Raw genomic sequence first — 24,686 nt, 5'->3', positions numbered from 1 at the left:
CGCTCCCCCCGGCGCTGTCACCGTTCGGGGCCGTTGGTTTGGGGCTTTAACGGGTTCTGCGCCGCGTGACCCGATTTTTTAACGTATTGTAACAGATGCGATGTTAAAGGGCGTTCAGTTTCCTTTAAATGACTCGTGCGGGTGGGATTTTTAGTGTGGAACCCATTTCTGCTTGATTTGCAGGTACTGTCAGGCCGTGAGGGCTTTAATGGAACTAGAAACGCAGTAAACCAGTGGATGAGGCGCAGAATTAAATCTCAGCATCTGGAAGCTTTAAACAGAGTGCCAGTGTATTAAAGGGTGGAGGTCGTGGGTTTCCAAGGGACCTGGATATTTCAGCACTGTAAGCAGTAAAATGTTTGCCAAACTGAAGAAGAAGATCGCGGAGGAGGCAGCGGTTGCCCCCAGGCCGGGAGGGACTGCCCGGATCCCCAGGTCTGTCAGCAAGGAGTCCATCACGTCGGTGGGAGCAGACTCGGGAGACGACTTTGTGAGTTACACCTTGCTTTGAAATCGGATTTCTCTGCCAGCGTTTCTAATACGGCCCTGCAGACAACCGTTTTAGCTGTAGTGTGTGAGACTTACTGTGGTGTCTTTGTAAGTGCACCTCTTAATGCATAAGTCATTAGCTCGGATGAACTTAAACACTGAAGAGAAAATGTTTGTATGTGAACCATAGTAGTTGTCGTGAGGCTTCTATTCCTATGTAAACGTGAGTTATAAAGTTGTTTCAATACAGAACATTGATAAACAGACACAAAATATTGAATGAAGCTGTAGTTATGCGTAAGATACCTATTTGTAAAATTAATTACTGAAACATAGAATCCCAGAAGGGTTTGGATTGGAAGGGACCTTAAAGACCATCCAGTTCCACTCTCTACCATGGGCAGGGACACCTTCCACTACCCCAGGTTGCTCCAAGCCCTGTCCAACCTGGCCTTGGACACTTCCAGGGATGGGGCAGCCACAGCTTCTCTTTCAGTAGCAAAACAAGCTAGATCTGGCCAGCTTTCATCTTGCCATGGATTCAGGTTTACTTCTTGGCTTCCTGGGACTGTTCCTACCTGAGACACTGTGTGTGTCTCTGCCAAAAACCTTGTGTGTGGTTTCGTTGCACTCAAAACTATTGTAGTTCCTCTCTTTCGTTATAAAGCGTTGTTTAAACAAGTGATGAAGTTCCAGGAGCGTATGGGTTAAATGAAACCCTGGAATGCTCTGGCACCTCTGCCCTGGATGGCTGGCTGTCACATTTTTGAAAGCCTGGATTAAGGCAGTGTCACCCCAGTGCTGGAGCCAGCAGGACCCACTGCAGAGCCAGCAGCAGGACTCTGTTTGCTGTCTGCAAAGTCAAGAAGTTATTTACACAGTTGAGCTCCAACTCAGTTTTTCTGAAGCTCAGCTGAAATTCCAGTTCTGTCAAGCAGAAAGTGGGAGCTTCTAATGGTTAAATACATTCTATAATGGAAATGCATTAGTCTTCTGTTTTGCTGAGTGTTTTTTTAGCACTTAACACATTGTCATGTAGAAATTCCCTCCGCCACCCTGTGACTTTAGAAACAGAAAACAAATAATGGCAGTGGCTGAAGTCTTGAGTGGTTTTCAGAAAAACTCCAAGAATTAGTTGTTTTATCAATATTCATTTAACTGCTCTTAATGTTGATTTTTATGGAGCAAAAGACGCCCCAGGAATCATCAGTTGGTTTTGCAGCGGGGTTTTTGTGGACAGGCTGCTGCATCAGGGCTGCAGTGAGCTTATCCCACCTGAAAACCATTGCTGCTTCTTTTCTCATTACCTTGATTTTCAGGAGTCTCCCTCGACCCTTCCTGGTGCCTGTGCTGCAGAGCCTGGTTTCCATTGCACCGTCTCCTCAGTGCCAGTTTGAACACACAGTTCTCAGCCCAGCTCCCTCCCCAAGCTCTGTGCTCCAGGAGCAGCCAGCCTGGCACAGCCCACTCTTTAAGCCCTCGCTGTTTTTCTCCTTTGGCATTTTTTACACGTTCTGCTGTGCTAGTACAACTTTCCCCTTATGTGAAAAACAAGTGTCATTCCTAGGTGGGAGAGTGGTTGTTATCCCAGAGTTAGTGTGTGGCATGATTGCTTTTTCTGAATAACTTACATGACTGTTGCTTTTCTCCCAAGGCTTCTGATGGAAGCAGCTCCAGAGAGGATCTTTCATCCCAGTTGTTCAGAAGAAATGAACAAATAAGAAAACTGGAGGTGAAGCTGTCTGGTATGTGTCCTGATACATACAAAACCTTGTTACTGCAGAAAATATTTTCCTTCGAGTTTAAGTGGTTTAATTTATTAAAAATACGTGGGTTTAGTGTTCTTTGAAAATTGATTTGTGGCAACCCTGTTGATTGACATCTAGGGAGCATCCAGTATTAGTGATTTTGTATGAGGATGACTGGCTCTGCTGATTTCACAACACATTTATGTGATTCCTTGGAACAGCTGGGATAGCTTTCTGCCCCATGTTTCAAATAGTGTCTGTCCCCATTTTATTTTTCATGTATGCAATGGTGTATGCAATGGTTTGTTTCTCAGAGTGTGAGCTTTTTGATGCTGACAGTAACACAGTGCCATCCTTAAAGAAGTGTGCTTGAAAATGAAGAAAAAGCAAAGGATTTAACATAAAACAGTCTTGAGGCTTTTTTCTTTCTAATTCCTTGTTCTGCAAAGCTGTAGTGAGGACTTGCACTAACACTGCATCCCTGTTGTAGGGAGGGGACCAGAGACCATGCTGAACTGTGTTACACTGCTGCTTCCCAAAGCTCATGGAAGGCCTGGGAAAATAGGGAAAGGTTACAATCAGCTCAGGATTATTTTAATTTGTTCTGGACACTTACCAGGCTCCAGTTCAAGAAAATATAGGATTCAGAAATGATTTCATGCTGAATTTGAAAGGCCAAAGTGCTCACCTGCTTGCACAAGGTAAACTTAAAAGTGGTTGAGGCTTAGCAAGAGAGAGGAAGGCTCTGATGTCAAGAGTTTTGTGCAAGCAGCCCAAGCAGTGAGTGAATCCTCCTTTCCATTGCACAGAAGCTTCTCCAGGGTGTGTGTGTACTTTATTTAGGTGTTTATTCCCTGCCTCCCATGTCAGTTGTGCTGGGTGAGTGTGAGGGCAGCGAGGGCAGTGCAGTCAGGGCTCAGCCTCGAGGTGCTGTGGGACTGGAACAATGAGCACAGGGGTGCAATGTCCATGAATTGCCCCTTCCTTGCTCCCTCCAATGCCAGAGACTTTTCCTGAACAGCAGTAAATAGATCACTGTTCTGGAATGAAGTAAAAACTGGGGGCAGTTGTTCATTCTCTGGTTCTGCCCTTGTCTGTGTGACTGACACCCCCAGGACTGGCCCTCCTGTCTGTGCCAACCCTGTGGACAGTACAGAACTGTTTGCTTGTGTTCATTGTTGTGGTCACCCAAGTTTTCCTCAGCAGGAATGATTTTCTGATTGAGAAAATCATTGTCGTTTTACCACTCATCCTTTTTTCTTTCTTTCCCCCTCCCTCCCAAAATGTCCTTTCCCAATGTCTGTCCATTCCTGGTCCGTGCTTCTCCTTCCTCACCCAAGATTATGCTGATCAGATCCGAAACTTGCAGAAGATAAAAGAGAAGCTTGAAAATGCATTAGAAAAGCATCAGGATTGTACGTACTTCTTTTCCTTTTTGTTTAGTTCTTTTAAAGTTGAAAATTGCTGTGGTTGGAAGGAAAGGGGTTTGGTGCACAGGTGTGTTAATCATTTCCTTTCAGACTGTGCACCTCTGTACTCTGTAGAATTAGAACATGGGGTTTTACCTTATTTACAGTGCAAAAAGGAGTCAGTGAACAAAGTTGTTATTATACTCCTTTTGCCAAATTTGGGGCTAACGTTCAGGAGAGACCTTTTAGAAAGCCACAGCTTTGTTTTAATCCAGCAAGAAGCAGTATTCCTGTCTCCTGTTAGCTTTGGCTTCTGGCCAGCGTGCAAGCAGCGTGAAGTAATGAGTGGCACAGCGTTAGTGCTGGAGTCAAGATGGGGCTAATTACTTGCAGAACAAGCTCTTTAAAGTTATTTATAACTTACAGAAAACTGAGAAGCAGTTTTAAAAGATGAGTTTTTAATATAGCTGGTGTTTCTCTGTTGATAGCCTCCATGAGGAAGTTTCAGGAGCAGAATGAAGCTCACCAGGCCAGTCGAGCCAAGATGGCTGAAGGAATGGCTTTGGCCTTGGAACAAAAGGACAAGGTAACAGCTTGAGCATGACTTTTGGCTCTCATGACCCTGATGTTTTAAGCAGGTGTTGCCATTAATTAAAATAATTGTTCAGCATTGTGTGTGTGAGTGTGCCAGCACTGAAGGAAGGAGGGAGCACTGAGTTCCATGCCAGAGCTGCTCTGACTGTTCTGACTGGTTTTAACAAGAGCCCACAAAAATTCCTAATGAAAGGTTAAGCTTGTGCTTTGATAAGATTAGTTGCAATAGACCTGTTGTCACTTTTATTTTACTTGCTTAAAGCTTACCTATTCAGGTAGCAAAAATGATTCCTCAGCCTTCAGCTACAAAGCACTGGCTCTTACTGTTGTTTTGCTGGTTTTGTTTAATCGTTACCACAGCTTAGTATCTGTGAACAATACACATTTTTTTTAAACCGTAATTAAATGTCTTTGAAAGTCTACAAATTGAATTCGATTTCTTTTTTCTTCTTTCTTTCTTGTTCAGGAGTGGATGGAAAAACTGGGTCAAGTTGAAAAGGTAATTAACCTCTGAGTTTTTGGGGGGGTTTAGTGTGTCTCTGTGTGTGTATTTGTAAACACCAGCCTGCACGCTCCCATCTCTATTGGAACTCAACTCTGTTCGGCCCTTTTTATTATTTGATCTTTGTTCAGTGGAAGAAGCCAATCATTTGCTTTTGTTACCAGCCCCAATGCTTCAGGAGGTGTTTCTGAAATTACTTTTCAGTGGGGAAGTAGAGAATGTTGTGATGGGAAAGTTGTCCTTCTGTAAGGTGGAACGGTAGTTTCCTTTGTTACAGAGGAGGCAGCTGGGATGCAGAAGGAGGTAGAGACTTTGTCTGAGGTCTTCCAGTGGGTCATCTGTTTCATAAAATAACTGAAATTGTTTGGTAGGGATTTTTTTAATACAAGATTTCGGTCTTGTAGTTGTTCCAAATGTTTAGCTTAGTCTGATTATGAAGACATTAAACATGCTACTATTTTTGTCCATTTTTGAGAGCTCAGTGTCAGTGATCAATGTTGGCGTTGTAATGAATTCAGATTTGTCTTTGTATGTTCTGAAGTTTGGTGGTTTGCACTGTGCCATGAATGTGGAGGGATTTCCAGTTCTACATGTAGCACCATCAGAGCCTTAAGGCTGCAAGACAAGATTCCTTTCCCAGAGAGTTTAACTAAACTCCTGTTGACTTGACATGAGAACACAGATATTCTTGGATTCCTTTTGTTTTTGTTCATTTATCAGGAAAAAAAAATGCTCCAAATACAGTTACAAGAAGTGAGGGAGCAGAGTTTGAACCTTTTCCAAAAACGAGATGAGATCGATGAACTGGAGGGCTTTCAGCAGCAGGAAATTGCCAAAGTTAAGCACATGGTAAAAATATTTCAAACTTTGTTTTCTTTCCTAACATTTTTACTAGAATACCAAATTAGTGGTAGTTCTGCATGCACTTTTTTAGCCTTTATGCTTGTACTGCCTTGGTCAGTGTCAAAATTCTGACAGTGGGTACTGAATATGATATTACAGAGTTTATTATTTAATTCAACTCATAACTTAGTAAAAAAGGCAAGTTTCAGTGAAAAGGTTTGTCAGTATTACTGGTCAGCATTACCTGTATTGCCAAAGATAACCTTGTAATATTCAGCTTTTGAAGAAGGAAGAGTCTTTGGGCAGAGCAGAGCAGGAGCTCGAGGCGTGTGCTCGGGAGCTGACCCACGCCAGGGCAGAGCTGCAGGAGGCCAGGAGCGAGGCCTCGAGCCTGAGGAAGGATCTGCAGGAGCTGCAGCAGCAGTCCTTGGAGCTGGAGGCACAGAGGTAGGGAGCTGCTCTGTCAGGGGAGCTGCTCTGTCAGAGGAGCAGTGGCTGCGTTTCCCCTGTATTTTTACTTTGTGCCCAGTTCTGTCTTTTTGGAAGAGTTTCTATATGTAGTGAGTTGACTGAATCATTGCCTTTGCTGTGCCCATGGGGATGTAAGTGCCAAGCCAATGATAGGAATACTTGTTTAGGGTTTTGTAAATTTCTTATGATTCCTTTTTTCATATAGATTGAATGCTTAATTGTCACTTTTTTTGGATAATGTATAATCAAGTAGTGGTTGATGGTGGCTGGTTTTAGGACAAAATTTTATTGTTGCTTAGTCCATTTTCATAAGCAGCAGAATTATCTGCTAAAGATTATTTTTCTGAAACAGTGTGTCACTTTTTTTTATTCTTTTTCTGTGAAGAGATGAACTAATGACTGCTGAGACAAATGCAGAAAATAAGATCACTGCTCTGGAGTTAAGAGAACAGGAGCTACAAACTGTCATTCAGCAGCTTTCTGTAGACTTGCAAAATGTAAGTTTGAGCTAAGTGAGATTTGATTCAAAGAGCTCCATTCTGCAGAAGTTAGATTAGATATCAGTTATGTGGTGTTGGAAATTTAAGTTTCAAAATAAGTAATTTCTCACAATTTTTAGGCTCGAGTTGCTGGTTCTGGTTGTGAGAAGAGACTGGAAGTGTTACAGGCAGAGCATGAATCTCTGAAGGTGGAATATGAGCAGCACAAGCAAAAGGTGAAGTGCTTTCAGATGCATCTGGTATTGCTTGTGTAAAGGTGCACACTTGGGTAATGTACCCCTTTGTGTAGCTGGAAATTTGCCATCTAGAAGATATTTTAGGGTTATATGGTCTTTTCAAATAGGACTTTCCTTTCTAATGGCACTTCTGAAAGTCAAAGCACAATGGATTAGCTGAAAGCTTCATGACAGAAAAGGTTCTGTGACTTCTCGTTCTCACAGATGACTTTTGAATTTGCTGAGAGAAATAAATTTACTGAACAACTGCAGGAAAAAGTGTCTTCCCTGGAAAAAAAACTAGAAAGGAATCTCTCAGGAGATGAACATGTGCAGGAGCTGCTCAAAGAGGTAATTATACAGTTATAGACTGCTTAGAAGTGCAATCTTAGTGACATTTATTTTTTAAGGACATACATTACTTCTCACCCATGGAAAGAATAGCTGATGATGTCATGCAGGCACATTTGTCCCTTCAGTGTGTTTTGGCACTTTGTCAGTGCTGGGCAGAACATGTGGGAGGCTACACTGAGCCTGTTTGTGTAGATCCTGCACAGATGTCTGTGTTGGCCTTTCTGCATGGTCTGTTTGGGCAATGCATCTGGCTGCTTAGAGGGAAAAGAGCAGCTTTTTAACATCCCCACAGGAGATGGGACAATTTGGGAGTTTTTTTGGTTAATCCTGGCAAGAACAGTGAACGCTTTTCCTTGTAGTTTGGTAAGGCAGTGGGACAGGGAAGGGAACTGTTTGCATGTAGGTGTGCAAACAGAAACTTGTATATTGAAAACCTGAGCCTCAGAAGTGCTAAGAAACAGCTGAAACCAGAAACTTGGCTGTGGTTAGTGCCCTTTCTCTCATTGCTTCTCCATGTCTTTCTCAGGCAGTGATGTTCCTGCTCAGAACTGGCCTGGAGCAATGTTTCCCCAGCTGGGTCTTGGGGAGGCAAGGGAATGTTTGCTCTTCCTTGGTCAGGCCTACAGTCACATCACCTTGGTGTTGCTGTGATAAAAGAACTTGGCTTAGTAAACTAGGGCCAGTTTAAAGTCCATGTAGAGGTACTAAAACATTTTTGAAAGGAACTGCCACAATGAGGAAATGTTTTTTGTAGTTTTGTTTGTGTATTTGCTGTGATGCAGGAGAAATTAAGCTTCATAAAAGATTTTTTTTTAATCCCTTAATCTTGGCCTGGATTACAAAATGATGACCAAGCTGTTGGTTAAGGTTTACATCTGAATTGTGGCAGGATGCCAGGGAATTTCCCATTCTTAATATAAATGATGTTATCCTCAGGGCAACAGGATCTATGGAGGCCCTATGCCATAGCATCAAACAAACTTGCTGGTTCCCAAGAGCAAAGCTGTATTGCACATCAAAATTCCTGCTCCATTCTAGTTTGACCTTATTAATGAAACAAAAAGAAAAATTTTAATTTAAAAAAATCCTCAAACCTAATCTCTTTGTCCATTCTTCCTCCTGTTCTTCACGTCAATGTAATCTTCAGAAAGCTGCTCTTGAGCAGAGACTGGCTGAGACCAGGCAGCAGGTAGTGACAGACAGAACACATCACACCCAGGCTCTGCACCGATTGGAAACACAGGTGAGGAGGTTCTAATTTCACTACAAATTCCAGCTGTTTTCATCCTCTTTGTGCCCTGTCCCTCCTCCCCTCGCTGTGCTGGTGCTCTCAGCCGACGTGAGCCTGCATGTCACATCTAGTCTTGAAAGGAAAGTGTCATTGCTCAGTGTCTCTGGTCACATCCCCACCTTCAGTGCTGGAGAGGGGCCTAAAGGTGGTGGCAGTAGAGATTTTGTGCAGATCCTCCCTGTCCTAAGAAACAAATAGCTGAAGTGCAAGCAGTGCTGGGGGTAGTGCTGTGATGATGAGTTTTTAAAACCAGCATGTGTCAAGTAGGCAGCCTCTCTGATCTCTGTGGTTTCGTGGGTTCAATGTTTACCTTCCCCTCCTGGGTCATCCTATATTATGCACATTTTTTTATAATAATATAGATGCCAATGGATAAGGAATTTAATGTATGGTGTTATTTTAGAATAAAGAACTGGAACAAAAACTACAGATTGCAACAGAAGCATTGAAAAAGAGCAAAGAAGCAGCTGCTGAGCAGGATCTGAAGATCCAGAAGCTGGTGAGTATCCTGCACGTTTCACTGACCAGGAGCAGATAATCTTCAGCATCCCCAGAGACTTTCACTTCCGTTTGTTTTGTTGCTCAAATGTTTTCTTACCTTTGTCTCCTGAACTCCTGTCAGTGAGTACATGACACTGCTGCCAAAGGAATAATATTCCTCAGTTGGAGTCTCATGGAATGGTGTCTGATCTTGTCAGAGCGTCAAAATAACATTTTATTAATGCAGTGTTCTTTATTTCTCATAAGCAAACTGATCTAAAGCATGAAAGAAGTCAACTGCAGCAACAGATTTCAAGTGAGAAACATCAGTATGATCAGAAAGTTACTGGGCTGGAGTCTCAGATTGCTGCTCTTGAAAAAGCTTGGGAGTTGGATAAAACAGCGACTCAGCACAGGATTGTAAGTGCAGAAACTATCCAGGGGGCCATGGGAGTCTTCACAAAATTATTTCAACACTGCTTGTAGAACTTTCTTGTCATCTGAATGTTCTTATCCAGCACACCTGGCATTATAATAGATCTCATACTTTGGGGAACTAAACATTTGATGTGTTTAATTGTTTGAACAAAGCATTAGAACAATTGTACTGAGTATTTAAGCAATCTTTATTTTACAGAGCCAGTTGGAAAAAGAAAATGGAAGTCTTAGCAGAAGCAGAGAAGAGTATGAGAGTTCTTTAAAACATCAAGAGTCTGAACTGGACAGGCTAAAGGTGAGGGCTGAACTGGGCAGTGACATTGGCTCGTACCGAGCGGAGGCTGGGGAACAGGGAGCAGCACAGTGTTACATTCGGTGCTTGGAGGCCCATTACATTCAGGTTACAGGTACTTGGGGCTGCAAATCATCTTTGGTACTCCATAGAAACATGTTTGAGAAGCATTACAAAGGGCTGACCCTTTTCTGAACCAGAATGCTTGGGTCTGCCTAAATCAGGCAGAAATAATACAATCCCGTATTGTCAGGCGTGAAGAGCTGGGAAATCCTGTTAGCAGTGATGAATACAGAATGGTTCAACATCAAATTCCACTCATAGTGTTCAAAGCAAAAAGTTAAACACTTAAATTGGTCTGGTATTTACATCTTACCCAATTTTGACTGTAATTTTAGATTGTTGAAAGTTTTCTGTAGCTACTCTTGGACGCTCAATCGGAATAAAGATCAGTTGTAGCAAGGAGCTGCTTCTTTGTAATAGAGACTTCAAGCTGAAAGACCTTTTCAGCATTGGGTTTGTTTGGCTCTTACATCGGTTCTGTATTGCTCTTGCATGTGCAGATAGCAGCAGTCAGTAAAACAAAACTAACTCTCATTTGGAAATTGTGTCAGAACCCTCATAAATCGAGTCCTAATCAACTGGGGTTTAAAGATGAAAGACTTGACTTGATTTTTAGTTGTCTCACATAACCTTTGTTACTTCTGGTTTGCAGAATGAGTTGAGCAGTAGAGAGACTGTCAGTGTGGAAATTGCCAAAGCCTTGGAAGAAACACGGAAACAGAGAGAGGAATTACAGCAGGAGGTTGGTCAATACTGACGGTCTGAAATGTATTTGGGAGCTCCCCACCTTTCACAGAAAGAAACCTATTCATTCTGGTTTGTTCCCTTCAGTGCCTGTATCACATCTGGGTCCCTCTGGAGCACAGCAGGTGTAAAATTGTACACTTCCTCTTAGGGAAGAGCTTGTATCCAGTAACCAAATGTCAATTCTAAGTAGTCTTGTTTTGCTCTTCCTGCATAAAAAATGGTGGATAACGTGAGCTTGTGTTTGCTTAAGGTAGGAACTGCCAACTGAGCAAGTTTGACTGAAGTTAGTCCCATCTTTTGGTTTCTTTATTCTTCTGGTACAGATGTAGGTCTGGGCTTGCAGGGGTAGAAGGGGTGTAAGGCCATCTCCAGTTTTGCTCGGTGGCTTTTGCAGCTGCCACCTGCTGCCTGTGACAGTCTGTGATGGTGGCACAGGGTTCATCAGAAGCTAAGTGTGGTTTAACTCTTCCAGTATTAACTTCACTGCTTTTTGCTGAGGTCAGCATTGTGGAGGTGGTGCCTGCTGAGCCTCTGAGGTATGTTGAAATCTTTCAGTGTCCTCCTCCTGTTTTAGATCTTTAATGACTTTGTTTCTTTGTCCACTTTGAAGGTTTCACATCTGAATGCTCTAATAAAGGAGAAGGACCAACTGATTGATGAAAAATGTGATCTGCTGCTGAAACAGAAGGAAGAACTAAACCAACTCAGTCAAGGTTAGACCAAACAAGTCTCCTGTATCCCAGACAGCTCTGTCTAAGGACAGTCTCTAGTGCTGGCCTTGCCTGGTAGATTGTAATATTTCTGGATTTCTCTTCCATATTTAATCTGTTAGAACTTTCAAAATGGTTTATCCTTTGATAAAAATTGGACAGTCTCTCTTCTGTGTCCTTAAAAACAAAACCACTTTTTGAAATTAAATTCTTATGTTTACACACCATAAAATCACAAATCTTCTATACTTTTTGTTAATTTTTGTTTTGCACAAAACATGAAATGAAGGCTATAGATTAAAAACTTATGCTTCTATGCACCAGTTTAAAAATTGTGCTTGCTTGATAAAGAGCAGCTGCAAACTGATACTCCACAGTCATACTAAAAATTTAGTGCAGTCATCTCATTCAGTTCCTAATCCCACTGGTTTTGTATGTTGCCAATATTTGGAAAGGGAATAGAACTGTGGCCTCTTGTTGCCCCATTCCCCTGGGGAGCTGTGTGTCTGTGGCCATGTGTCCCCACAGCTCAGCCCCAAGTGATCCTGTGCAGTCACAGCACAAGTCACACAGACTGTTGATGGGGGTCTTTTAATTGATAATTATGTTATTATATATTAAAGTCATGTATATGTACAAATGTATATGTATAAAGTTTGGCTGCTCCTTTGCAAAAACGTGTGTGGCTTAAATTCCCCTGTTTTTCTGTCTTCATGACAGAGCAAGGAAGAAGGTCAGGGTTTATTTTCTCTGTAATTTGCTTTGTTTAAGAAAATGGATTAGAAACTCCCATTGGATGTGGAACACTGATGCTAAGCAGGTCTCTCTGTTCTCAGATCACGAAGCTGCCTTGCTGCAGGTGAACCAGTTGCAGTCTGACATAGAAACCAGTCAGAACCAAGCAGTGGAGAAAGAGGAAATGGCAAGAAAGGAAATTGAGGAGCTGAAGTTGCAGGTACAGGAGTGCCTGTTGGCCAGAGAACATGAGAAAGATGTGAGTGCAGTTGCAAATCCATTCTGTCAGACTTCCAGGGAAACAGGCAGGTGTTCAAGAGCCCCCCAGTTCTGTCCTGCCTGGTAACACATTCTGGGAGCTGTTTGCTCAGGACCTGCAACCCCAGCAGTGTAGAACATCGTTGTTTGTTGTTCCCTATCTTCCTAAAGAAGGCTGTCCTGTCAGATCTGTGGCTGACTTATGAAAGACAACTCCTTACTTTATTTGACTCCTAAAATATCTTGAGAAAACCATTATGAGACCAATGAGACAGAGACACAGAAGTAATAAGTTGTAGCCAACTAGATTGCCACTAATGCTTTCTGGTTTAAAAAGCATCCACCACCACCCCTCAAAAACAGCAACCAAAAAGAAGTCTGGCTTTCTCCCTAGGCAGTGTTCGTGGGCTGATTATGAACTGTTTATTTTTACAGGTTTTAGAACTGGAGGAGTCAACGAGGGCCTTGAACAATGAGCATTTCCCTTCTCCAGAAAATTGTGTGGTGGAACAGAATGGAGAGGTGGCAGCTGCAGATGTCATTCAACTTCAGAAGGATAACAGAGAGCTGGAACAGCAAGTTGCTGAGAAAAACAAGGTGAACTGAAACAGCAGAAACAGCTGGTAGTCTTTCCCCTTTTAATTAGGAAGCCCAGTAATTGGTGCTGTCCATGCTGCAGTGTTAAAAAGACAGGCATGTCCAATTTGAATCCAGTGTGCTATGAGTAAATGTTTTTCCTCTATTTGTACAAGGATCTACCAACCATGGATAAAAACTGTGGTGAGAGCTGTATGAATCCTTACCTTGAAGGAAAGATGCACCAAATTATACTACCTACAGCTTTCCTGCAGCTTTTGTGTGAATTCAGTTCATTCTGCAGTGCTGTCCCGTGAAAGCCCAAGTGTTGTGTCACGTGCCTGCTGCTGTGTGCCACTGGCAAGGCATTCAGGTTGCTTCTTCAGAGCTGCCAGCATTGGCTAATGATTGTTTCATTCATTACTCATTTGTTGTGGGTTTTTCCAGATATCTGGGGGTCCTGACAATGAATACTGTGTTAAACTGTCCTTTGCTGTGCTTACAGATGATAAAGCAGCTGCAGCAAAGAATGACAGAACTCAAGAAAACCCTTCAGAAAGAGCTGGTAAGGGTTGTGTTTTTTCAGTCTCATCAGCTGGCACTTGCTGACAGGTCCTTGTAGTGTCGTTGCAAAAGCTTGACTGCTAACTCCCCTTTAATTCCTCGTGCAGGTTTTCCTCTCCCAAGAAAAAAAAATCTATTTGAAAAAAACAGAGGTTTTAAAATTGTTATTTTTGTTCTGAGCTTGAAAATTGTTTTGAAGAAAGCCCAGGTTTGAAAGGCTCAGAGCATGTCAGTGACAGGAGAAAATTACCAGGGGATAGTTTCTAGCACGGAGCCAGTTCTGTGGGGGTTTGGGTGATGTACACATAACACAGCAAACAGCTCCTGCCCTGGAGTGCAGGGAGAGCTGGAGACACTTCTCTGCTGTGACCCCATGAAGGATGAGAAGCTGTTGATGCCCAGGTTGTACCCAGCTCTGAATACAACCCTCTGTTAGATATCCTGAACCCAGATGCTCTCTCAGTGCCAAATGGACAGTCTACAGTATATTTCTCTTTTTCTGGTTTTCTTTTTTTGTTTGTAGAAAATCAGGCCTGACAGTGAGGTACCTGAGCTACGTGAGAAAGCAAATTCTGAAGTGCCTAATGCTTCTGTGACTGTCACCAACAACTCGGATTTGAACGACTCGAGGGAGATAAACTTTGAATACCTTAAACATGTTGTACTAAAATTCATGTCCTGCCGGGAGTCTGAGGTAAGGGGTGTCACTTACCTTCTCTTTCTATGCCTGTCTTTCTCTAGAAATTGCTGCTAAGGACACTTTATGCCAATTCCATAATTTTACACTTAAAAAGTGTACAATGAGGGCCAATGAAATGAAATGGCTAACAGCAATGTGTTTGGAAGTACAGATTATTATCAACCACCTGAAAGGGAAATGTAAATTTTTAAGAGGTAGTTACGCCTGGATGTTAAAGATCTGCATCTACAAGAGATTCCTTCTGCATTGCTCTGAAAAGCATATGGATTATGTAATTAAAATGGCTGTACATTGAAGAAGGAAAAAAAAACCCAAGAAAAAAGGACATATACCACTTGCTGTTGGTCTGTAAGAAGTAATTCCTTGTGCATTTGGAGCTCCCTCCTGTTTTACAGTGTGTCAAAAGAGCCAACAACAGTTAATTGCAAGTCAGTGGGTAAGGTCAGAAAATAATCCTACAGCTTCATGATATCCCGAGTGCTTGACTGCTACTCACTGCTCTGTGTGCCCCATTTAGAGTATTACCAATATGGAGTGAATGTACCTCAGTGTGTATTTGAAATGATAGGATTCTCTCCTGCCTACATTCTGGTTTGATCAACTTTTCAAAGCTTAAAAAGCCAGGAGCCACAGGAGCCAGGCTGCTTCTCTGTTCTGACTAACTAGGCTCCCCATTTGTCTTCTTTCTCCAAAACATGCAAACAATTGTTAAAGAACAGAAAGCCAGGAAACACAGACAGAAGAAGTAAGATACAGGCCATCCCAGTCCATTGGAACTGGGGATAATGGGAGGCTGCTGGTCTGCTGAAATCTGTGACAGACCTACAGAAATCTGTGCTGCACCACAGTCCAGAGTGCAGAGCCTGAGAGCATCATAAGCAACACACCCCTGTGGTTTCTTTCAGGCATTCCATCTCATTAAAGCTGTGTCTGTGTTACTGAATTTTTCACAAGAGGAAGAAAACATGCTCAAAGAAACTTTGGAGTACAAGGTAAGAGTTCTGTGCCATGTGTAGTCTCTAATGGGACTCCCAACAGATGAAATGAAAATTCCTAGATGCTGGGAGATCAGAAAAAGTGTCTTTTCCAAATGTTAGCTACAATAATAAATGTGATTTATTATTAAAATGTTAGCTGATCACATACCTGTGTCAGAAATTGTCATTTCAGTAAGGGAAATAGCAGCTTTCTGATGCTCAGAGGAGTTCCAGCAGAGTTTTGCCCAGTGGATTTGGTCTGTGGAGGGAAGCTGGAAGCTCCTTGCAGGAGCACAGTCAGTGTTTTAACATCAGGGAGACGAATTCTGGGTTTGTTCTTTTGACATTGGGCTCAGACACCAAGATCTGTGTCTCCTTTCCATGGCATGAGATCTGCATTGTCCCTGGCTGTTGGTGGTTAGGGAATGTTCAGTAGTGAGAGCTGCCTCAGCTCCCTCCATGTCCCACATCATCCCTGCCCACTCAGGGAGCTGGGATGTTCAGTCTGCAGCTGAGATTTCTTCACCATCTTGGTCAGGGAACACTTTAATACTGCATTGACTAAAGGCACTGCTTTTAAATGATTGTAGAGTTCTAATATGAAATTATTTTAAAGGAATATATGTAAATGTAATCTTCAGTCATCTTCACCCGTGGGAAGACTTGGTCTAGAGTCTGCAGCATTCTGATTTATAAATAGTTCTTTCCATCAAATGATGGGGACATGGCTGTGTATTGTATTGTATTGTTTCACATGTGTGAAGTGTGAGCCCAGTGTGGTGTGTGTTGTGCTTTTGTGTCCTAGATGTCCTGGTTTGGGTCAAAGCCATCCCCTAAAGGCAGCATCCGGCCGTCTATCTCGAGCCCAAGGACTCTGTGGCCTTAAGGGAACCTGAAGGTGGGGTCAGCATCCAGGCACTTCTTTCTGTGAAAAGAACGCTGAACACACTGCTCCAGGTGTGTCTTAATCACTGTCATTGCAGTATTTTGTACGAGAACTTCTGGCTCTGTTTACAAAACTGATGCTGTGCAAGGAGAAATTTTCACTGCAGACTGCCACACCTCTGGACTGCATTCAGGGACCTCGGTGTCTGTGATGGGAGCCAGCTCCTTGTGCTCACCAGTCCTGTGTTCTTGGCTCCAAAGGGTAATGACAGCCTCACTGACCACGGTGCTGTGGGATGGTGATTCCAGCTGCTGTTCCAGGGTGCTGGAGGGGAGTGACTCCAGGCACAGAAAAGCTGCTTGTGTGGCTGTGGGAAGCCAGCAAGGAAAAACGTGTTGGCAGAACTGTGTTGAGTGTGTGATGGTTTGCAAAGCCTTTCACGGGACAGGAGCAGGAGCTTTAACCAAAAAAGAACTCTGCCTTGCCTTCTTATACTGACATAACTAATGGTTGGCATTTTTTCATATCACTGTGTAATTTAAGGTGCACATATCCTGGCCTGCAGCCCCCAAGGCTGCATGTTGATGATGATTATTTAATTTGAGAGCACAACTTTAGAGTTGTCTGATTTTACTTTTCTTAAAGAAAAATAATATTTAAAATGGTCTGAATTCTAGTACCTAATCCTCAGTCGCCTTTAAAACTAATCCATTAGCCTGTTCCATGGGTTGTTAGCAGTGGGAAGAAGGGGTAGGAAGCTATTTTAAATTTTTAAAGCTAAAGTTTAGGTATTGTAAATCCACATTGAAAAATAGCTTTTATTTAAAAAAAAAAAAATCTAGTGACAAAGGGTGAAGAATATTGGTACTAAACACTTTATTTTTTTTTCTTCCAAGTCTGCTAGCAACAAATCTTCATAACCAGGATCTGCCTCTTTGGTTGTGGTTTTCTGTACTTCAAATACTGATGCTTAGAAACTGTTATCAACATGTTAACTGTGTCCTGACTACATGGTAAAAGAAATGCTGCTCACGAGGGTTTTGAGTGCAAAATTCAACTCTTAGTGAACAAATCTTGGTTCCAGCAGCTTGTTTTCCTAGTAAAACCATAGGGAAAGGGGACCAAGGTGGCACATGCCTCACTATGGAAGCAACATTTTGCCCATAAACACTATTGCAAAATCTGGATCCAAATGGGAAGCAGCAATAAGTCTGACTTCTTAAAAATGAGACCTATTTCCAAAAAACTACACGAGTATGGAATTCAGTGAGCAGGCTGCAATTCTGGGAATTCTCTTAGAAGGAGGTTCATGTTACTAACAATACTTCTATTAAATATATTCAGGATACTTCAACCTTCTCCAGTGGAGATGCAGTCACTGTTGAGGTGTTTAACTTTGCTGACAGGGCTCTGCCTGACCGTGGAGTGGCTGTGGAGATGCAGAGTTGGAGGTACAGCAGGTGAGCTGATCCTGCCTCTGTGCACACCTGTGCTGTGCCCGAGGGGAAACCTCCTTCAGGGCAGGTCAGTCAGCAGAGAGGTGAATGTGCTGTGTCCAGATGATCCAGAGCCCAGCTGGCCTCCCAGGCAGCCACGTCCCTGGAGCTGTTACCAGGTACTCCCAGGAGCTGTTACCTGGGTACAGGTGACACTCCTCAGCTTAGGTTTATCTGAAGTTAAGAAAACCAACAGGATCTTTTGGTACACTAAAGCTTGTCCCAACAGTCTTTAGTAACTGGATCCATGGCACTTCCAGAGGATAGAACAGTTCATGGAATGTTTCAGCTCTGCTCGACTGTGAAAATAGACAATCAAAAAGTAGATTTATCTCAAGTCTTTCTACTGAGACACAGCAGGGTGGAGTAACCCTGTTTGTTTTGAGAAGATTTTATTCTCTGAGGTCTTTTTCTTTCAAATGTCCCTTTGCCCAGCCCTGTTTCTGTGGGACCAGGGGTCAGGACTCCCTGGCTCAGGTTGATGCCTGCTGAATGACTAATGGGTTTATGTTGATCTTGGCTTGAAAGGTTACTGAACAATAAGGAATGCAGGACAGGCAGCCTGGAATAGAGTGACAAAATCCTAGGTTATATATTCACTAACAACTTCAATTTCAGATCCCAAAGCTCATACAGGATCAACTTACCATAAACTAGTTCTTAAGTGTTGAATTTTCATTAGATATCAGAGCAAGACTGGTGTGTATACTTGTATTAAAAAGCTAATGCACTTTCCCTTGTCTCAGAACAGTGGTTATACATAATCCTTTCTATGGCCATTGGATTTCTTTTCTTCTATGCTGTAAATATGGATTATATGATGAGACACTATGAAATTTGTGGTGCAATACATTTTGGATCAAAACCCTAATCTTGACTTCCTTCTCTTTATAGTTCTGGTTATCTCCCCTGGGATTCTATAGCCATTTAAAATAGAATTTTAAAGCATGACCCTTTCCAGGGTAAGGATGGGTGTCCCAGCTGTGCCACCAGGGCCTGTCTCCCAGGGAGCTGTGCCAGCAAGGAGGTGGAGTGCTGCTGCCTCCAAAATCCCCTCTCAGCAGGAACAGCTGCTGCTGCACTTTGAGCAGCTGATGGAAACAGGACTGGGTGGGGCACGGCCTCCCCAGCAGCTGCTCCCTGGTGCCAAAGGGCAGGAGCCCTGCCCAGGGGCACAGCCACGGCTTGAGGAGTCGTGTCCTTCTGTCTGGGCAAAGCACCAGACCTCTGATGCAAAGGACACACTAACACATCAATTACAAGTTCTGGAGTATCTTCTTGACTTTCTAGCACAGACAAAAATATAGAAGTCTAACCCAGGGTGATGATGTGTTCTATTCACTGCATCTCAGAAGTCTTGATTGGAACAGCTACATGTGGTCTCACTCCCTACATCCTGGATTTGAGAACAAATTCTGTAAAGGAGCTGGAGTTAGGAGCAGTCATGCAAAGGTGGACACTTAGCTTGGACTTGGTTACTGCTGGCCTGCTTTGGAATAAGTGTCAGACATATGGTTTAGCTAAAAATAAATTAACTCATGTGATCCAAGAACTTTATTGATGCAGCAGGCACTTCACTTTACATTAAACCAACCCAGAGTCCAACCAAGGCCTTCTGTCCCATGTACAAACCCACCATTCCAACACCCCCTTCTCCCACCACCAGCTGCAGGATCTGGCTGGCCTGGACACAGCTACCTCAGAACTAAGCAGGACAGGGGATCGTGTATCACCACACCTGGATAAAGCAGCATCTGAAACACCTGTTCACTTACAGTAATAGGAGGCAGGACAGTGTCTTCTCTCTGCCTGTTAAAGAAGGGAGCGGGAGAATGTCGTGGCTCCTGGATGTGATAGTCGGAATATGCAGGAATACCTTTACTCTTTCCCCACCTTTAAGGTTAAAAGCATTCCAAGAGGAGGTTACTGTAGGATTTCAGTAGATTGTAATCTCTATAGATGGACCAGTGTTGTTTCAGCTCACTCCTTCTGAGTCCAAACCTGACCGTCGTCTCTGTCCAAGTTAACAGTCTTTAAACAGTCTTTCTTGCTGTAAGAACTCTTACTATGGAGCCCAGTCCTCCTACTGCCAGTGCCTGTGGGAAAGGAGAGAGGTTAGAGTTACTGCAACCCACACAGAACAAACATCTGAGTGTTTAGCCACGGAAAATGTCATCCTCCAAAATCTAACCATCTTTTGGATCTCGAGGACACCAGTGCTGCACATCACTGATGAAGCAGAATGTCTCACCCGCCGTGTCCCTGAGCAGGAGAGGAGGAGGAAGGGCTCGTTTCAGTTTAATTTGTGTCCCTCAGTGTAAATGACATTTCCTTCCGAAGTCTAGAAGATGGAGGTGATTATGAAAAAATAAATATTAAAGCTGACTGCTGAAAATGGGGTGTTTACTTTGCAGCTACAATTCCAACAGAGCCCAGGGGTATCACAGTGTATGGAACCAGAGCAGGGATGAGCAGTATGAGACAGGGGAACAGGTGACTGGATGAATGCAAAGCACCCCTTCAGAGCAGAACCTGCAGGTGCTGCAGGCACGTAAATGTTCTGAGCTGCCAGACCTGCCACAGCCCTTTTCCAGAGGACAGACTGGTACTACCACCGAGCTGACTCCGCTCTGAGCAAGCCACATGTCCTACTAGTAGCACCACACGAGAACACAAGGCTGTAAACCCTGCCCAGCCTACTCAGCCCTGCCTTGCTCCTTTCACAACAGAGGATGAGCCGCCTTACGTGTGCCCACACGCTCTGAGACCCGTCACTGCTCCTGTCAGGGCGTGTTGTGTCACCTCCCACGCTGGGAGCACCCACCCACAGTTACCTGAAAATACCCCGGTGGAAACAACAGGGAAAAAAGAAAAAAAACAAAAAGCAAGCAGAAACATGTTCTTTGCTGTCCTGAGAAATCCCCTCCTCCCTTGTCAAGGCTCTGCAAAGCTGGTGGCAGCTGCCAATAGCTGGAGTTACACTACACCAGCTCTGCATTTACCACCACGGGAAAAAGCCCTGCACCTTGTGAAATGACACCGTGTTTGCAGCAGCTGCCCTGCCCAGGGAGGGCATTCCCAGGGATCAGTTTTCCTGGGAGGAGCACTGATAGCCTGGGCTGCAGCTAAAACCCCTGCAGTGGGGAAGAGTTCACTTGGATTCCTGCCCAGGGGCAGTGGCACCCAGCAGCTGCTCCTGGGATGTGCCTCAACCTGGAATGTGCCCCATCCCACCACAGAGAGGGAAGAAGGTCCCACAGTCAGCTGCTGAACACATCCCGCGTTCCCCATCTCACATTCCAAAGAAACAGAAGAGGCCCACTCTGGACCCCAATGGAATCTTTTTGGAGACCTCAAAAGCCTCTCCTGGGCAAACCAAACGGTTTTGCTAAATCCTGTGACTCAGACAATGAAAACTATCAGATCTGAGGCAGGCTGGGCCCCCCTGGGCCGAACACTCACTGCAGAGGCAGCTGCTCCATCCATCCAGACACTTCCCCACTCCCTCCCTTCTCCTCTGCAGCCGCTGCAGGCGTCGGGAGCCGAAGGCAGCACGAGGCCTCCTCCAGCACACACTGCCCTGTGCCCGTGGCCAAGGGCAGGGTTTGAAATAAGGAAAAGGCTTTGTGAGTCCAGGCTCAGAGACTAAAGATAAAAGGAAACACTGTGCTCCTCAGGGATGAGGCCCTGCCTGCACCTGATTCTCTTGCAGGGGCCCTCCCAAAACCACTGACCAGGGACCTGCGAGTGTGGCTGAGCCAAGAGTGCCCTGAACACGTACCTTTTCGTGCCACTGAAGTAATATTGCACTGCTGTTTTCTGTTGGCTTTTCAAATCCTTTATAAATGTACTTCATTAACAAGTCAACACCATTTCTGTCTAAGGAATTCACCGCTTGTTCTATTTCACTGCTTTTAAAAGATGTGAGGACTTTAAGCATCGTTCCCTGGGCCTGCTCCTGAGAAGACAAGGAAAGGAAAGGAATCTGAGAACCACAAGAGCTGGGAGCAATTCCAAGACTCGTGTCTGAGAAGAGGTAGCCACGTTCCAGGCTGGGCTATTTCTGTAGGTGATCAGTTGAGCAGTCCTGGGGTTAAAGGAGGAGGAAGGGGAGAACGCCCGGGCGTCACCCGTGTGAAGACACAGCCCGTCACCGCGGCAGCTCATTAAGCACGGCGGGAGCTGATCAGCCCTCCGGGGTGACACGGTCACCTCCCAGCTCCCGACCCCCCGGCCCCGTTACCTTCATCGCCTGGTTCCTGGTGTTGCCGGGGGAGCTGCGGATGGCGGTGTGGAAGGCTCGGAGCGCCTCCCCTGTGCGGGGGGTCAAGGACTCAAACCCTCGGTACCGGGGCGAGCCGGCCACCGGACGGGGGTGGCTCGGGGGCGGGCCGGGCCCGGGCGCGCTCTCCGCCCGCACTGGCGCTCGTGGCCGGTCCCGCCTCCGCCCCCCGGGGCTCCCGGGACCCCCCGGCCCCGCACCGTTTTTCCCAAAGGATATGCCTGAAGCAGCGCTCCACCTCGGGTGCGTCATCGGGCTCGGCCGCCGCCGCCTCCCGGAGCTCCTCCACGAAAAGCGGTTCTCGTCGTACTGGTCGATGTCGAGGCGGCGGAAGCGGGCGGAAGAGGGTGCTCGCGCCAATTCCCCGCCCGGGACGGGCACCGGGGCCCGGACGGGCTCGGGGAACGGGAACAGGACAGGAACAGCATCATCGGCAGCGCCCGGCGGAAGCGGGAACCCGCGCTCCGCCCCGGCGGGCAGGGACGGAGCGGGGGGGCAGGCGGGAAGCGGGGCAGGACGGGGAGCGGGGCAGTTGACGGGGAGCGGGGCAGGGACGGGGGCGGCACCGACGCGCGGCTTTATTAATGACACAAAAGAGCCTGGAAAAAATCCGAACGATGACTTTAATGTACAAATCCCGTCGCTGCAGCAGGTTCGCGGGTTTAACCGGAATCCCGAGGAAAACGGAACAGACCGGGAACGGGGAACAGCCCTTCGACCGCTTTATTGGGATCCACGTAACACTCGGACAAGGCCCCGGCACGGGCAGCCCCGGCCCCGCCGCACGCCGGGCACGGACTTTGCTGCTGAAATTTCTTAAAACTTACCAAAACAAAAAGCTGAACAAAAGACGGGCCCGAGCAGCTCCTGGAGCGCGGGGTTAAAGGAATCAGTTCATCTAACCCAGGACTACATGCAGTAGTACAAATTTCAAGGACATATTACAAATACTCTGAAATTAATCTAGGGGAGGGGGAAAAAAAACTTGCTACAGACACCATAATACACAATAAATTTAGATAATTTAAAAATAAAAAAGGCAAGAGGCAGCATTTCAGCAGCAAAGTGCTCAATAAAAAGTATATTGTAAAGGGGCAGGACAGGGAGAGGAGAGAGCAGGCAGGTGAGGGCTCAGAGGAAGTAGGGCGTGGTTGTCCGGGGAGGAATGACACGCTCTGAATCTGGAACTGCACGGAATAACTTTGGTTCTCTTGTATTTACATCTTTGAAGACCATGATGGAGGCGATGTTCCCACAGCGGTAGCAGTAGTTGGGTGCTGACCATACCGTGACCAGCTTCTCATCAAACATGAACTTGTAGCCTTCGTGGACGAGCTGGTGTGCTCTGCAGATCAGCTTCAGGTTGTTGATGTGGACAAACTGCAAGGGAAGGGGGGAGGTCAGTGTGCCCTGAGCCGCTCTGCCCATGCAGGGTGCTGCTCCAGCCCTGGCACAGCTGAGAACAGCACAGCACTTGGAGACCTGAGCAGTGAGGAAACCTGGGCTGTGAGGAACACCACGCAATCCGGGCAGCAGCCACAATGCCAGGGCTGTGCCGTCCCCAGGCTCGATCCTTCCTGAACACGCTGTGCCAGGGCAGAGCCTGGCAAGGCCAGCGTGACAGAGCCCTGAGGAGTCTACTCACTGCTCTCCAAAGAAACAAAATTAACTCAAGAATTGTTACGAAAAATGGTATTTTTCTGTTAAATCCTTTGGAAAGCATTCCACACAAAGCCCAGGGCACACCAGTGAGTCTCACCACATTACACTTTTCAAAAGCAAGGTCAGTGTTAGCACACCTGACAGTTGTATTTGTGCTTTTAGGTTCAAATGGCTCATTTTTTCCAGCTCGTGCAGGCAAAGCTTCCCCATCAGCAGGACCTGCTGCCAGAGGTGTGACAGGGGAGCTCATGGCCTGGCAGTGCCTTGGTCCACTCCAACCCCCCTGGGCTCTGCAGGCACCTCCCCCAGCACAGTTACCTCGTTGGTGACCTTGGCCCCGAAGAGCCACCCTGCCCCACGGGGGCTGATGGCCCACGTGTCCACGTCCTCGGGGTCCGACCACACCAGGTCACAGAAGGCGCCTTTGTGGGGGATCTCCTGGTTCCGCTCGATGGTCCGGATCTGATCCAGGGTCTTGATGTCTGGGGAGAGGCCCCCGTGCACACACAGGATCTGCTCGTCTATCAACTGCAGGGAAACCACCCGTGTACAGGCACTCAGCACTCGCCCAGCCCAGCCCCGGACAGGCCCCAGCCCCACAGCTCCCCCCAGACTCTCTGCTCCCCGTTCCCAGGTGGTGTCTGCACTTACAGCTGCGATGGTGAGCATGTCAAACACTTTGGTGCAGTATCTCCAGGCATTGGCGTTCCCGTATTTGGTTTGGCACTCGTCTGTGGGAGAGAGTGTGGGATTTCATGGATCAGAGAGGCAGAGCAAACACTGAGAGCACAACTTGTGAACTCAGTGTGTCACAGGAGCCCCACACTGGGTCCTGCTGCCGGGGGGCTCAGCCCCCCCACCAGGAGGGGCTGAGATCTGCCTCTGACTCAGTCTCTGTCTCTAAAATTGAATGTGGCACCAAAAACTGAACAGCAACCTCGCATGCCAGAGGCAGAGCAACGAGATGTGCCTTAAACACATTCCAAACACAGCCACAGCCACATGAACGAATGAGAACACCCGAGTTCACTGACCCCGTCCCCCCAGCAGAGCCCTGGGCACTCACAGGGCTGTCAGGGCAGAGGTGCCCCAGGCATGGGGCACTCACCATAGAACCCGTACACCTGGGTGATCTGCCTGCTCTCGTGGTTGCCCCTCAGCAGCGTGATGCGGTCGGGCCACTTGGCCTTGAGAGCCAGCAGGTACGTGAAGGTCTCCAGGCTGTAATAGCCCCGATCTACAAAGTCCCCCTGGGGGCAGAGACACCGTACATGGAGCAGCAGTCCCACAGCAGAGCACACAGGGACACAGCCCCCCGAGCGCTGCAGGGAGCCAGGATGTGCTGGGTGCCTGGGACCGGCTCTGTGGGCACCGGCAGTGCCGGGTGTGATCCCGGCCCTGGCA

General features: G+C 45.9%; 3 protein-coding genes across 5 annotated transcripts in view; 1 reads left to right on the top strand and 2 right to left on the bottom strand.

The window, feature by feature from the left end:
- The first annotated feature begins 18 nt into the window (after nucleotides 1-18).
- On the top strand, nucleotides 19-18,209 carry GOLGA1 (golgin A1). 3 transcript variants are annotated; one of them, XM_018074309.2, is made up of 23 exons: nucleotides 20-490; nucleotides 2,144-2,234; nucleotides 3,578-3,652; nucleotides 4,135-4,232; nucleotides 4,707-4,739; nucleotides 5,463-5,591; nucleotides 5,863-6,032; nucleotides 6,442-6,553; nucleotides 6,676-6,771; nucleotides 6,997-7,122; nucleotides 8,273-8,368; nucleotides 8,820-8,915; nucleotides 9,164-9,316; nucleotides 9,534-9,629; nucleotides 10,342-10,431; nucleotides 11,047-11,149; nucleotides 11,983-12,140; nucleotides 12,575-12,736; nucleotides 13,221-13,280; nucleotides 13,803-13,973; nucleotides 14,885-14,971; nucleotides 15,762-15,854; nucleotides 15,940-18,209. In XM_018074309.2, the coding sequence occupies exons 1-22, from the start codon at nucleotides 356-358 to the stop codon at nucleotides 15,840-15,842; spliced, it is 2,418 nt and encodes an 805-aa protein (XP_017929798.1). In that variant the 5' UTR covers nucleotides 20-355; the 3' UTR covers nucleotides 15,843-15,854; nucleotides 15,940-18,209. The 3 variants fall into 3 exon arrangements, with proteins under 3 accessions (XP_017929799.1, XP_017929798.1, XP_008929978.1); XM_018074310.2 differs by having other exon boundaries at nucleotides 19-490; nucleotides 11,983-12,101; nucleotides 15,762-18,209; XM_008931730.3 differs by having other exon boundaries at nucleotides 15,762-18,209.
- A 668-nt stretch (nucleotides 18,210-18,877) lies between these two features.
- Nucleotides 18,878-22,560, bottom strand: ARPC5L (actin related protein 2/3 complex subunit 5 like). The gene is given in 6 exon segments (XM_029960556.1): nucleotides 18,878-19,434; nucleotides 21,120-21,296; nucleotides 21,582-21,654; nucleotides 21,839-21,912; nucleotides 21,915-22,219; nucleotides 22,524-22,560. Coding segments are annotated over 6 exon segments (729 nt in total). The 3' UTR covers nucleotides 18,878-19,371.
- PPP6C (protein phosphatase 6 catalytic subunit) overlaps nucleotides 22,225-24,686 on the bottom strand; it is a 5,967-nt gene continuing 3,505 nt past the window's right edge. Inside the window, exons 2-5 of the mRNA XM_029960555.1 lie at nucleotides 24,391-24,680; nucleotides 23,934-24,013; nucleotides 23,601-23,810; nucleotides 22,225-23,000 (exon numbers count right to left, since the gene is read on the bottom strand). Coding sequence (XP_029816415.1) covers nucleotides 22,752-23,000; nucleotides 23,601-23,810; nucleotides 23,934-24,013; nucleotides 24,391-24,680 — 829 coding nt within the window. The 3' untranslated portion in view covers nucleotides 22,225-22,751. The remainder of the gene's footprint in view (nucleotides 23,001-23,600; nucleotides 23,811-23,933; nucleotides 24,014-24,390; nucleotides 24,681-24,686) is intronic.

Source organism: Manacus vitellinus, unplaced genomic scaffold, assembly GCF_001715985.3.
Source record: "Manacus vitellinus isolate BGI_N305 unplaced genomic scaffold, ASM171598v3 scaffold_27_pilon, whole genome shotgun sequence".
NCBI classification, from domain to species: domain Eukaryota; kingdom Metazoa; phylum Chordata; class Aves; order Passeriformes; family Pipridae; genus Manacus; species Manacus vitellinus.
Note: the sequence above shows the minus strand (reverse complement) of the source record. Positions and strands in the feature narration are given on the sequence as shown.